Source organism: Mya arenaria, chromosome 13, assembly GCF_026914265.1.
Source record: "Mya arenaria isolate MELC-2E11 chromosome 13, ASM2691426v1".
Lineage (NCBI taxonomy): Eukaryota > Metazoa > Mollusca > Bivalvia > Myida > Myidae > Mya > Mya arenaria.
The window spans coordinates 62,673,186-62,687,909 of NC_069134.1; the positions used below are offsets into that span (position 1 = coordinate 62,673,186).

Consider the following 14,724-nt stretch of genomic DNA (forward strand, 5'->3'; position numbering starts at 1 on the left):
TATCACTCTTAACTTAATCATTCATTAAACTATCCAACTTTTCAATTGTCTACTTCTCACGCTGGTCTAGGATCTGGTTTATCTCTTTCAATAGAGTTTCATTGCAAACTAGAGACGCAATGCCAAGAAACCTGTTTTTATGAGTGCAACAGCCGTTTTCGTAATACATACAAGAAGTTGCCTTTATCTTGTTCCTACCAATCCCAAATCCTTTCTACAGCTTGCTCTATTCCAAGTAGCATAACTGAATTCAATGACCTACAACTGTTTTCTGAGTTTTTTTTCGATTGTCTTTCTCGACCACAACTGCAATGCCAAAGCATAAATTCATTTCATGTTGCTCTACATATTGGTTCAAAGTTTCACTGCTATGATTTATTAAATGAAGTTATTGAGCAAAAAACATTTTTCTATGTTAAGTAACAGCGAGCGACCTTGACCTCACCAACCCAAAATGCAAACTCAAGCTACGTCTTCACATAAGCTTCCTATACAACAAGTTTCATCACATTAAGCCAATTCTAACAAAATGTTTTAGGGGAAAACATGTTTATGATATTTACTGACCTTGACTCCGTTTATCCCGATTACAATTCTAAAGTATGTTTTAATATAATCAATGTATAGACCAAGATTTACCACTAAGTTATTCCAAATACAAGAGTTAAAGGGAAAAAATTAATTTTATCAATTTACGACCTCGAACTTGACCCTACAGACCAAAAATAGCTATCCTCAGGCATGACTTTTCATAACAAGCTTCATTAATATAAGTTCTTCAAATTTTGTAGCAGAGCCATTTAAAATACTAACATCAACCTTTACTATAACCATACCAATCCATACAACCATACAAATGGATATAATTGAGAAGAAACCATTTTCTCTGTGACACTATCTTGAACTTGACTCTTCTGACCTGAGCAATTTAAACTTATATTTTCACATAAGCTTCCAACACAACACATTTGATAACTATATGGGACCCATAACTCAAGTTGCTGAGCGAAGCTCTTTTCTAGTGTAAATAACAGCGCCCTTGCCCTACCAGCCACAAATCAATCCCAAGGTTGGTCTTTAGCTATGTATGCATCAAGTAGTATCAATATCCATCGATGCGAACTTATGGCATTGTTCCAGTTTGTTGTCATGTTGATCACATTTGTCCAAGGAAAACCCCGTCCACTTCTGAATGTCTTAACGATAATAAGCAGTTAGTTTTTTTTGTGATATACTGTATGAATGTTTACACACTTGTCACAGAAATAGTGTTCACACTGTGGACGTAAGTGCTGTGTGTCAGCGTTAAACACTTGTAACAATGTGATCAAGTGTCGCAAGTCATTCTAATAACTTGTTTTCCCTTTGTGAAAACTTGGTATAGAATATAAAAATGTTTCTTTCAAAAGAAATAAAAAGAAAAATTAAAAAAGTCAATCAATGACCTCAATTTGTTTTAGGGTCAAAATTGAGTTATGTAACCTTATTAAAGGATGATTGTCAATAATCGTGCAAATTATGAAGTCGATTAAATGAAGAGTACAGAAGTTTTTAATTAAAATCCAAACTTGCCCTTAAACTTTAACCTGCGCTAAACCATGAACCTAAGTTTCTTAGTTAATCAGGGGCCATAACTCGTATTAAGGATACTATGTAACCTCATTGTTTGATGATCCTGAACAACTGTGTGAAGTATTAAATCAATTGATTGCAGGGTATTAAAGTTATAAATAAAAAAGAAACTTGCCCTTAAACTTAAACCTGCCCTGAACATTTGATTTACGTTCCTTAGTCATTCAGGCGCCATCATTTGTATAAAGGATAATGTCTAACCTCATTGTGTGATGGTCCTGAACAACTGTGTAAAGTATTAAGTGATTTGAATGAAGGGTATTGGAGTTATAAAAGAAAATCCCAACTTGGCCTAAAGCTTTAACCTGATGCCGTCGCCGATGCCGGGCTAGTAGTATAGCCCTCCTTTTTTTCGAATAGTCGAACTAATAATATGTAAACCCTATTAAACGACATAAGGTAGGGCCCCAGCGGCATTTAACAAGTGACAAACACCACAAACATACCATACACGCACACGAATAGCTTTACCGTTAAAGAGCAGATTGCCGCTTTGGAACATTCAATAAACACGTTTATTGGAACACGCGGTATGAACACTTCTATTACATAAACAAACACCTTTGCCGGGGCAGGACATGCGATTTATTGCTTGAAACAGCGTAAGCAGGTCACTGGTATAGCGCATACAACATCCTTACAACAATATACAACATCTAGTCTTTTGCTACGAAACATTTGCTTTTAATTGTAGCATTCTGTTAAACAATAAACTACATGCAAAGATATTATGGGTCTTATTAAAAACCATATATAAACTCCGCCCAAAAATAGGGTGTAAACTACTTGAAAACTGTTCCCATTATATCTTAAAGGCCTAGTTTAAGGAATGTGTGGCATGACAATCCCCTGATGTGCATCTCCTGCTTATTGCACTGATGTCACAGTAGGGGCCAGTTTCCTGTTTATTTGTTAATTGGCTCAGGGCCATTTAAAGTATATTTCTATAATAAAACTTTCAAAACGGCTCAGCATGATATTCAGATAAGAGATCTGATAAGACAATTAGGCAAATAGATTAAGATCAATACACAGAGATTGTGTACACGGTTTCGGGGGGGGGGGGTGGGGGGGGGGCACTTATAGTTGGATTAAACTAGGCCTTTAAAGCTGCACTCTCACAATTTGAACTTTTTTTAATTTTTGTCTTGGAACGAGGCAATTTACGCGCAAATGCATAGAAACTAGTAATATAACACTGCTGACAAAAGATCAAATCACAGATTTCATATTTAAGTTCAAAAATTGATGTTTTATGCATTTTTCTTTAACCGTTTATACCGTTTATGCATTTTTCTTTAACCGTTTATATTAATATATTAACTTTCGAACATAAATATGAAAATCTGCGACCTGATCTTTTGTTAGCAGTCTTATATCACTGGTTTGCAGATAGCTACGCAAAAAAATGCTCATTATAATACAAAAAAACTTGTCAAAACGGTAAATCTGTGAGAGTGCAGCTTAAAGACTCGCAATATAATATACTTTTCTGACATACCACATACAATATGCGAATATAATTATGTCATGCTTTAAGACAACAATACATTATATCTGTACATTTCTATTCCAAAATCATATCTAATATTGTAAAACAACAAAACTTGAATGTGATTGCCTGAAAAGTTGACCGTTCAGCTCGCTGTATAGTGTAGAACTAATCGCCTAGTACATGTTCCCGCCTAAACCGTCAACCAATAGCCATTGATCATCTGACTTTTACACCCGATTTTACCGTCTTTATGTTCAATACCTCACACTTGTCTCACCATTTATCAATAATTACAAAATTAAGTATCTGAGCCTCATCAAGCGAATGTAAGCTTGAGAACGATGGAAAAGAAAAGTAAAACCAACATAATTTCAAGAAGTCAACAACCGGATACAAACTTCACTTGTACGCGAATGAATCAAGCCGGAGCAATGATGCTAACTCTTGAAAGATACGGTTAAATTATTCATAGCCAACGAGCTTACACAGTTAGCCTAAAAAATTCTAGTTTAAAACCAGATGGTCTAATTATGTATGCATCATTGTACAAACCAGGAGGAAACAAATCAAAATATAATTAAACAATACAAAACATGTATGCTGTCGAATATTATTCGAGATATTGAAACAAAATGAATTTATATCTTTTGGAAAAGTCTCTTTATATACAATCATCATAGATATGTCGTCCTATTTTGTGAGCTCTGACCACTAACTTCCGTTTTGGACAGGGAAAAGAGAAAATGTTTCAAAACAGTGAATTAATTATATTGAACCCTTTGTTTCACAGTTTCAAACAAAAGAGATATCTACAATTGCTTATATCTTACTTACACATTACTATAAGCCATCAGAATTAATACAATACAAACATTTTATTATTAAACAAAAAGTTCAATATATGATGTTTCAAACTATATGCATGCAAAATCAAATGTCTTACTATATTTGAATACTTAATTTATGCATTATAATACATAAGTATATTCCTTTGATTTATAAACATTAGAATGTATAATACATATGTTACTGTACATGTTTAATATATTTAAAATGATGATATAAAATTAACATGTCAATTAATGGAAAATGGACCGATACTAATACAACCGAAACAACAAAAACGCTATGGATAAACCCATCATTTTGCGTACAGAAACATTCACATACAATGGTTTTAAAATACGATGCATAATTCAACACAACGTGACAACACTAATCTTGTTACTGAAAAAACTCCCAACAATGAGGCTAGAGGTTTGTTCACTGAAGCATACTGACCAAGGAGAATTCAAACCGTTAGCATTCCTGGCAATTGTAGCCAGCTTCTGTCTACCCTCTCGGTCCACCTGCAACACAGTGTCAGACTCCTGTCCACACACGAACACATGGCCACTGGTGCTGACACATAGTCCACTTGGCTGTTGTAGGACAGGATCTCTTAATGTAGATAATACTTGCCCACCTTTATTCAGTGTTACCAATTCATGTTTAGCATTATTAATTACATAGATTATCTCACCATCAGAACTAACAGCACACCTCTGCCCTGGCAAGTTACAAGGGCTGATGTCATACATTTTTCGAATCATTTGTCCATCCATGTTGTATTGGTAAAGCGAATAACTGGAAACGACATATAACTGGCCCTGGCGGTGGGCGATGGAGTTGCACTTATGGTCTAAGGTGAACTTTCTCCCTGCCTGTATATGCCCTCTGCTCACTGTGAGAAATTGAACCTCACCTAAATCATGAACACTAACAGCAACAGCAATCTCCTCACCAGCAATGTGACACAAGTGCTGTGCACGAGCCGGAAGATCATAGTGATCAGTGACATTGAACTGCCTGTCCAGAAGCTTTACTCTCTCGTTGTTTAAATCAGCAATAATCACCTCTCCACTAGGCAACTCATATATACCTACAATACGGCATACCCTTTTATCCTTATTTATATTAACAGAATAACTAGCTGAAGTCTGTGCCTTATACACATGAACAGTATCCGTTTTATTTGGCATGGAATTAACACTATAACAATTTCCAAGGCTGTTTAGATTTCTCAGAAATGGTAAAACACTTTTGTCCGATTTGAAACTGAACTTTTCTTCTGGCCTTCGCTGTATTTCTTGCCCCAAACTCCTTGCCTCATTCAACCTGGTCTGGCATTTTCTGAATCCAATGTAAGAATTAGTCTCCTTTTGACTTCCAGTTACATGCTGTAGTTTATCATTCATGGTCTTGAGTCGGTCATGCATTTCGGCACACGTGTTTAAGTCATCTCTCACACTCTTCTCAAAATCGTTCATCAAACTATCCAACTCATTAACTGTCTTCTTCTCAACCTGGTCTAGGATATTGTTTATCTCCCTGCGGATAGCCCTGATTTCAGCGATGATGTTCTTATAAGAGTCCTTCAGTGAGGCCTGGTCTTTCATTCTGACACTCTTGAGTCCATCAAGCCAACACCTCATGTCGTCAACTTCAACTAGCAGCTGCTTGAACTCTGCTGATTTCAGGAAGCCTCGGGCTAGGTCAGGCAGGTGACTGATGCTGCCACACAGCCTTGAATGCATTGAGTCGTTTTATTATTGATTATTGGGGCCATCATCAATTTATAAAATAACAAGAGACGAAATGCGAAGAAACCTGATTTAGGAACTTTGATAGTTTAAGTTTTAAGTATCTTGGTACGAGAACTCCCCTTCAACTTGTTCTTGCCAACCATAAATAATATCTACAATTTCTTAAAAAATAAGTTGACCTTATTCCAACCGAGTATCATATATCAATAGTTTATTCTTAACTTCTGAGTGTTTTTCTTTATTTCTATTATCAATGACCTTGACCTCGACCCCAAAATGACCCAATTTGCAATTCAAAAGTAAAACTGCTTTTTAAATATGCAATTTACATTGTTTCAAGTTTCATTTTTGTTAACAAGTTCCAACACTACGATTGTATTCTTACAGAAGATTTAAAGCAGTAACCATTTTTCTCTGTAAAGTAACTGCAAATTTGAACCCACCAACGCAAAATTATATCCAAAGCTACGTAAGTTCCCTATATGTATTCATTAACATTCCTTTTTGCTAATTCTTACAGCAGAAATTACGCGGGCACCAATTTTCACCAAGTTATTCCAAAGATTTAAAGCGGAAATTATTTGTTTATCTTTTATTAGAATCAGCAATATTGACCTTGACTTTACAGACCCAAACGGATATTGAGTGGGAGGCCATTTTTCTATTTTAAATAACATAACACTATACATTCAGCATTCTATTCTATACACCAAACCAATTGTTAGGCTTCACATAAGCCTGTTACATGTGGTCAAAATCTAATACTTAGAAGACAACATTTTTTCTGTTCAAGAAACTGTCAACTGGACCTTGATCCTTCCGACCAGCAAGCAATCCTAACAAAATATCTTCACATATACTTTTACAGAACAAGTTTCATGAAAATAATTTTGGTATTCTTAATTCAAGTTACTGAGCTATTTTTCCATTTTAAATAACAGCAACCTTGACTCCACCAGCCCCAAAAGCATTCAAAAGCTGTTTCTTCATATCAACTATGAACACATCAAGCTGTATCACTATATATCAATGACAAATGAGGTTAATGAGCGGAAACCATTATTTTCTATTTTCAGTTACAGTGACCTTGCTTTTGACCCTGCTGACTCCAGAACAACCCGAAGGTTAAAGTCTTACCTGTGGTTAAGGACCACACATACACTACAACACAATTCCTGGTGGTCATTACAGTGGACCTCCAGTTTGTTGCCATGTTGTTCACATCTGTCTATGTAGAACCCTGACCACTTCTGAATTTCTCCGAGCCCATAGACAGTGTGATTCTTATGAAATGCATTATGTTTGTTAACACAATTGTCACACAGATAGTATTCACACTGTGGACAGAAGTGCTGGGCCTCAGTGTTATGTTTAGCTTCCTCACACTTAGAACAACTGAAGTCATGAATCAGGTCAGATCCCTCCGAAGAACCTCCGGTGGCCATGCTTTCTTCTTCTAAAAGTGATACTACAGTGTATTAATATTTTTGATATTATGAATGGTAACTATGTCAAACATATCAAAACTATTATATTCCACAGTTACATTGTTTATTGTCAAATCTTGTAATTGATGTTACTGCTAATTTAAATTGTAAACCATCAATTCTAAATATGTCTTATCATTCACAAAAACCGTCTTCGCTATGACAACTTTTCTGATAGTGAGTAATTTTCCATTTGTAATTCACTAAACCAGGAACATATATTCTCCAATGATCCTCTTTAACAATAAACATATCAGAATGATACATATATTCGACACACACGAACATTTAACTTTAAATTAATTTAGATTAAAGATTTGTAACTGTAAAAAATCAAAGCATCACTGCAATTAATGTATATCCTTCTTTTTAGTTTAAGTAAAAGTTAATACCTTAATCACTTGAAATAACATAAATTCATTTCTGTTCATTTGTAGTTTTCAGAAAAAATTGACGTAAAGCAAGGACAATAGCCTTAGTATGACATGGCTATGTAAACCAAAGTTTCACCACCACGAAATATCAAAATTGTAATCTTTAACATTCACTGTAAGTTTATGCCCTATTGTATAATTGAGATAACACAGCAGATACGTTGATAACAGAGCGAGTTGTTTATCATAATTGACACACGATGTGTGTATCAAATTTTAAATGTGGTAATTCATTTTTTAAGTTTTTATTTTCTAGAACCCTGCCTTACATTATCTTTATTAAATTCCTCATTTGTATGTTGTACATGAATTTAAGGGAATAAACGTATTGAATTGACTTAAATAGCTTTGCTCCGTATAGGTTATGGGTAATTGTGACAAGAGTTGCCGGAATTTGATATTAATGACTGATCGAATTAATTAAATTTTAAAAAGTTTGCTGAATAAGGGAATTATTTCTATAGCGCGCAGCGTCATAATAAGACCTGTGCCTATTGCGACCTGTAGGACATTAACGGCTATAATGGCAGTTGATTTATAAATTTAGGGTTTTGTTCTCTTCCATGGAACATAACTCTAGTTTTACTGACAGGTTAAAGACAGAACTTCGGCGTGTACCAACAGTGTGTGTATACCACGTGATAAATTGCGTCATAAATGCAGCGTCGGAAGGCAATATTTTGCTTTGAATGAAGACTTAAAACAAGATAACTTCACTACAGAGCCCCACCTTCAGTCTTTTACCAGAGTTTGATTGAGAGTTTAGTTTCTTCAAACACTTCGAAAAACCTTTTCACAATACGGCCGTCTGACGGAGCAATGCCAAAACATTATTATGGAAACAGGTTTGTTGAAGTGTTTGAGGAGTTACGGTCTTCGTGAAAAACGAGCTGTGTGCTGCTGGTCTTATTAAACGTATCTACCCAGAGTTCCGGGAATGCGTTGTGCTTTATATTGATAAACGTATTTCCATGCTGCAAAAAAGTGTTGTTCTTTTCTGTTGTTACGTCGCGCCTGAGAACTCTCCAATTTACGACAACGACGTATCTAACGGCATCGACATACTGTCAGAGAAATTAATGTGCATTATTTCGGATCTAGGTGACGTCGCTCTCATGGTGGCCGGTGATATGAACGCTCGCATCGGTAGTCGACAAGACATTATCCCCGATGACGACATTAATTACGTTTTCAACGCTGACGTCGACTACCCTAGTGACCCGTTTAATATTCAGCGCCGTAATTGCGATGAGAAATGCAATAAGTTTGGGGTTTCGCTCATCGCACTGTGTTGTACATTAGGAATTCACATTCTAAATGGAAGGCTGTTTAGGGACCTGGTCGGTAACGTTACGTGCACGGCAAATGGGGGATCCAGTGTTGTCGACTACATTATAGCCTCAACGGACTTATTCCATATTATCAGAGATTTCGGAGTGGAAGATTGCGATTATTCGGATCATTTTCCATTAACTTGCGTGTTATCCCTCTGAACGCGTTTCGAGAATCAAGTAACTGATAGCCAATCAAATGGAAATCTCACTGCATTTCATACTTATAAATGGAATGAAACATTTCGCGAGAATTATGTTCAAGCATTTGCATCGTCATTTACTCCTTTTATGAACAATATACGTGACGAAAACATTGCCGGAAGTGTTAATAGCTTCATAGACATACTACAAAATGCTGGTGCTAACATGAAGTCGAAAGCTCGTACAAATAGCAGTTCACGCGGCACTAGCGCAATGAACGATCAGCCAAAGTGGTGGGACTCAGAATGCACGCGTTCTAATATCTGAAATACAACAGTTTGCGGAAATTCAGGCATTCCCATTCTAAATCTGATTTAGAAGTATATTTATCCAATAAACGATGCTTTAAGAAACTATGCCGAGCAAAACAACTTTTGTATGAAAGTAACAAGCGTAATGAGCTGATTCAAAATCGGAAAAACGCTAACTTTTTCTGGAATTGTATTAAGTCCTCAGTTAGAAAGACTTGTAAATCCCTGCCCATTGAGGGAGAGACTTGGTTACACTATTTCAGGGAGTTATTTACTGATAACACGGAAATAAGAGACAATCCAGATATGTTCAATAACTTATACATAGAAGTTGATGACGTAATGCTTGATAATGACATCACAGATAACGAAATCGTGAGCAGCGTTAAATCTCTCCGGAGCGGTTGTGCTTCCGGTGTGGACGGAGTATGCATAGAAATGCTTAAAAGCACAATCCATATTACCCTACACTACCTAAACAAGTTGTTTAATAACATTTTAAATACAGGTCAATACCCATCAGTCTGGGCTGAAAGTATTATAACACCGGTTTTTAAAAAAGGTACAAAAACTGACCCTAACAATTACAGGGCGATTTCAGTGGGTAATAGTATTAGCAAAGTATTCATGAATTTTTTTGCAAACCGATTAAAAAACTGGGCGGAATCAAATAACATTATTGATGAAAGTCAAGCCGGGTTCCGCAGAAATTACTCCACGACAGACAATATTTTTAATTTGCAATCTATTATCCAAAAGTATATTAGCAAACGGAAAGGTCGCCTATATGTATTTTATGTTGATTATCTTAAGGCGTTTGACAATTGTGTGCACCGTAAACTGTGGGAAAGCCTGCAGCGAAAGGGTATAATAAAAGCTGACGGCAAATTCATGACGTTGTTTAAGAGTATTTACTCTCAGCTCAAACCATGTGTCAAGGTTACCGGGACCTCCTTAACGGGACTTACTGAGTCCTTTGAATACCAAATTGGGACTAAGCAGGGATGTGTGACTTCAACAATAATTTTTAATCTTTATATTAACGACCTTGTCAAGTATTTAAATAGACAATGTCAAAATGGTATAATTGTATCGCAAGAATCGGGAGAATTATATTGTTTTTTTTGTTTGCGGACGACGTTTCGAGTTTTGCTGATACGGTAATTAAGCTACAAATTATTTGACGCCATGGTAAAACCCATTCTCGTGTATTCAGCTGAAATCTGGGGCTATGAAACATGTAATCAGATTGAAAAAGTGCACACGTTATTTTGTAAAAGGATATCGTGTTTAAATCGCAACGTAGCTGACTTTTTCGCCCTCAGTGAATGTGGACGTCTCCCTCTAAACGTCAGCTACATGACACGCTGTGTAAACTATTGGCTCAAACTAACAGTTATGTCGGAAGAACGTTTACCGAAGCAGTGTTACGCAATGCTTAGAAACTTGGATGAGCAGGGACGTACAACGTGGGCAACGCATGTAAAACGCCTGTTGTTTCGTTTTGGCTTTGGCTATGCATGGACCGCAAATGGTGTAGGCAACCCCGACGGTTTCCTAACACTGTTCAAAACTAGAGTTTCAGACTGATACTATCAGATATTAGCAGTTCGCCGAAGGCATTGTGTTATAGCATTTATAAAACAACTGTGGCTCCCGAGTGTTACTTGTCATTAAATTTACCATATATGTGTAAACGTGCACTTGCAAACTTTCGGTGCAGTAGTCACGATTTAAAAATAGAGACTGGAAGACATTCTAATATCGACCGAGAATTTAGATTCTGTACTTTTTGTCTCGAACGTAACGTATACGTGATTGAAAACGAAGTTCACTTTTTAATTGACTGTCCTAAGTATTGTGAACTAAGAGACAATTATTTGAATTTCGATGAAGTTAATACAGTTGTAAATAGCCGTGAAAGGTTTAGAACTATAATGGCGGACACAAGAAAAGAGAGCATCTTTAATTTAGCAAAATTTATTAAACTGGGATTCGAATTAAGAAAAAAATCTTAATTCTTAATTCAGTAATTTAATTCTTAGTTGTTATGTGTATCTTGTTATAAATGCATAAGTTTTAATTTACTATCCCAATGTATACATGCATATAAGTACGTGTCGAGCTAATGCTACCTAAATTGCGAGTGTAGTTTATATGTATCATGTTGCAACTGATGATCTAGATCTATATACGAATTATTGTTTGCACTTGTATTAATATTTTCATTTTGTATTTTGTGAATAGCATTAAGTTATGTACCATGTTGTAACTGATCAACTATATAATAATTATTAATTTTGGATTTGTGTTATTATCCTTATTTTATGCATTATTCAACAATATATTTATCGTATAGCTTCACATTTATAGAAAAAGATTGTAGGTTATGTTACAACTGATCAACTATATAATAATAATTTTTATGTTTGCATTTGTATTAATATTCTCATTTTGTGTATATTATTGTTTAACATTTTGTATAGAATCACTCTTATAGAAAAATCTTGTTTGAATGTATTTTGGGCTGGAGGCCTTATATTACAAATAAATGAATATTGATTGATTGATTGATTGATTTGATGCAACTTATCACCTAATCAAACTTCTGTAATAAAACGAAGGCGGGGCTCTTTAAGTGGCATAGTATGGTATACACACACTGACCACAGCAATACAGTTATACAATCTCGCTCGTTAATTTCATCAATTGTTGGTTTACAAAGAAAATGCACGGGATTGAGAAACGGAAGCATTCTCTATTTTATAAGGGCAAAAGCTCTGGTGTTTCTGAGTCAATCCTATTGAAATTTGCGAGTGCATTACTTACTTTGGTTACACATTAATAAAGTTTCATTAATTTCTGTCAATTAGCGACATAGTAATGACTTCCGAGGGATAGAAGGACAACACCAACGTCATAACTACATCTCTATGCTGAAACAGTGGATCATATGTTTTGTGCTTAAATACATCATACAACAAGCAATAATATGGAAATAAATGTAAATCAAAATTCCAAGCAGGTGCCAATCGCTTTACTGGTGACCGCTAATTAAATGCAACTCTAGGCAAATGGATAATAAAAGGATGTTGACCAATGAGAATGTTTTCAATTTAGTCCAATACGTATGATACCATTAATCTGGAACCATTTATTGCCCTATACTTAAGCCCGTGATCAAACAGATAAATTATGTAAAATCGGCTGTTAGCTCAAGTGGTAAGATATGGATCAATTTCCCTTTCACCACACCAGTCAACGAACTAAATTTGCTTTAATTATCCTTTTGCGTTCCTGAAATCCAGTAATTGGCAAATAACTCTCTAGTCATTTTAGAAAAACCTTTAAAGAAACCTCGACCATTCAGTCAGATAAAGCGTTTATGAAAATGGGTGGGATATCTTTTCCCTGCCCGGAGGTTAATAGAACCTCACTGCATAGAGTTTTCGAGGGAAAGCAGCGCTGTCACGGCCACTGTGGAGCAATTAATATTGTACAAAGAGAATGTAGTACGTAATTTAGTACTTTGAGAATTAACAATATTTGCCGAAACGTATGTGGTATACATTAACCAAGTAGTGGTGTTTTCTTGTTTTTAAATGTGGCAAAGCAGTCGAAAGTTGATTGACCCCAGAATCTGTATATTTTCAAAGCCACTGCATTTTTCAGGGACCACTCTGTTTGTCTAACCATGTCCCGGCTCAATGTGTCCGCCAACACATTGATAACTGCCATAGATCCCAGCGAAGATTGCGCAAATGTACAGATTGCGTCTTACCCTAGTGGTCTTTGTATTGAAATACAGTTGTGTTGTCTGACCTGATTAAGACCTTGTGACCCTTGACATGATATACGAATTAGTGAATACCCAAAATCAAAGCAATCATTTGCAGGCAATCGATTTGTATTATTATCTGAAGTTCGCTCCACTTACCTTGACAACTAAGGTTGCTCATGTGACCATCCCAACCACATTTGCCACTGGCACCTGTGGACTCTGTTCTAATATATCGATCTTTTTGTAATGATTTACTTTTGGCAATGTTCTGATCCAGTTACCACCAATGAAGACTTTATATTAACCAATGAGTAACTTTCACAGATTCTTCATTCTTGACTCTAATTTCGTAGCAAATAAAGCTTATTTGGTATCGTGGTCATCCTTGCTTTTAAAATCAGTACCTTGCAAGATGCAACCATACACAACAGAATCGTGACCTCTGAGGAGATTGGGCAAACTTGAGATTTGTTAGTCTTTATTATGTCGGGTAAACAATGTCGTTTACTAAATCGAACATGCCGCCTATGTAAACAAATGCTTGCACGGTCAAAAGATGAAATTTTGACTTGTTTACTATGAAAGAGGTGATATAGAGAATCGTCGCTGTAATCTACAATCCTAATCTTTGATTTGTTTGATGCTAGCAAATCGTTTAGACAAACACTTGCCTTTCTTAGATATGCATCTTCAACTAGATTTATTTTCACAAAAATGGTTTGGCCGATGCAGAGTCCGAAACTGGTATACAATTCCTTGAAACAGGACGCGGAGATATTGACGGTGGCTCTTATAAATCTTTTCACGAAATTAGGCAACTTATGACAATGTGTCCATTTTGAACTTCTTTTTGAAGATATACTCGTTAAGGGGTTTCTAATTTATAACCGGTCTACTTATCTGTTAAGTTTGGGTACAAGGAATACTGTACTGTAAAACCTGAATAAATGTTCCCGGTGTTCACAAAATTTACATCGTTTTTCTCAAGGACAGTTTCTTATTGATCTTTTAAATGAACTTTTGTAGGTTTAAGACCCCGTAAAATAGTTTTTGTAAAATGCAGTATGTGGCCTTGATTATTTCTATGACCTTTTTATATGTTGTCATTTTTCTCCCACTCAGACAGGATATAAGGCAGCCTTCCCTCAACGGGTATCTTCTGATGTTTTGTAATGAAACTTGCAGTCATCTGTTGCTCCAACAGGTCCTCGGTATCAGGTTGCGAGACGCCTAGAATCTGAAGTAGTTGTTGTAGCCATCTATTGATCTCGATCCGAACTAGTTTGGGTTATTTTACAGGGTATTCTAGGACACCTTTTGGAAGCGATAATTGTTCTAACTGATATTTGTGGGAGTAGCAGGTTTCGTCTTTTTCACATCATGTATCACCTCTTGCTTCTTTTTCTCTTAACGAGAATATAGTAGAGCTTCTTAACCAGCCTCAAACACACCGCCAACATCGATTGGTTGTTAAAACAATAAAGTATCTGTCATGGACATTAATCCTTAAACACTTTAGTGGA

The 14,724-nt window shown here is 35.9% G+C and overlaps 1 protein-coding gene across 1 annotated transcript; it reads right to left on the bottom strand.

The window, feature by feature from the left end:
- Positions 1 to 4,207: 4,207 nt before the first annotated feature.
- Positions 4,208 to 5,679, bottom strand: LOC128212927 (uncharacterized). Its single transcript, XM_052918331.1, has one exon. The coding sequence runs from the start codon at positions 5,599 to 5,601 to the stop codon at positions 4,324 to 4,326; it is 1,278 nt and encodes a 425-aa protein (XP_052774291.1). The 5' UTR covers positions 5,602 to 5,679; the 3' UTR covers positions 4,208 to 4,323.
- Between the last annotated feature and the right edge of the window lie 9,045 nt (positions 5,680 to 14,724).

Excerpts from the sequence above, each read along its gene's own strand:
- LOC128212927 (XM_052918331.1), bottom strand. The coding sequence starts at position 5,601 with ATGAGGTGTTGGCTTGATGGACTCAAGAGTGTCAGAATGAAAGACCAG.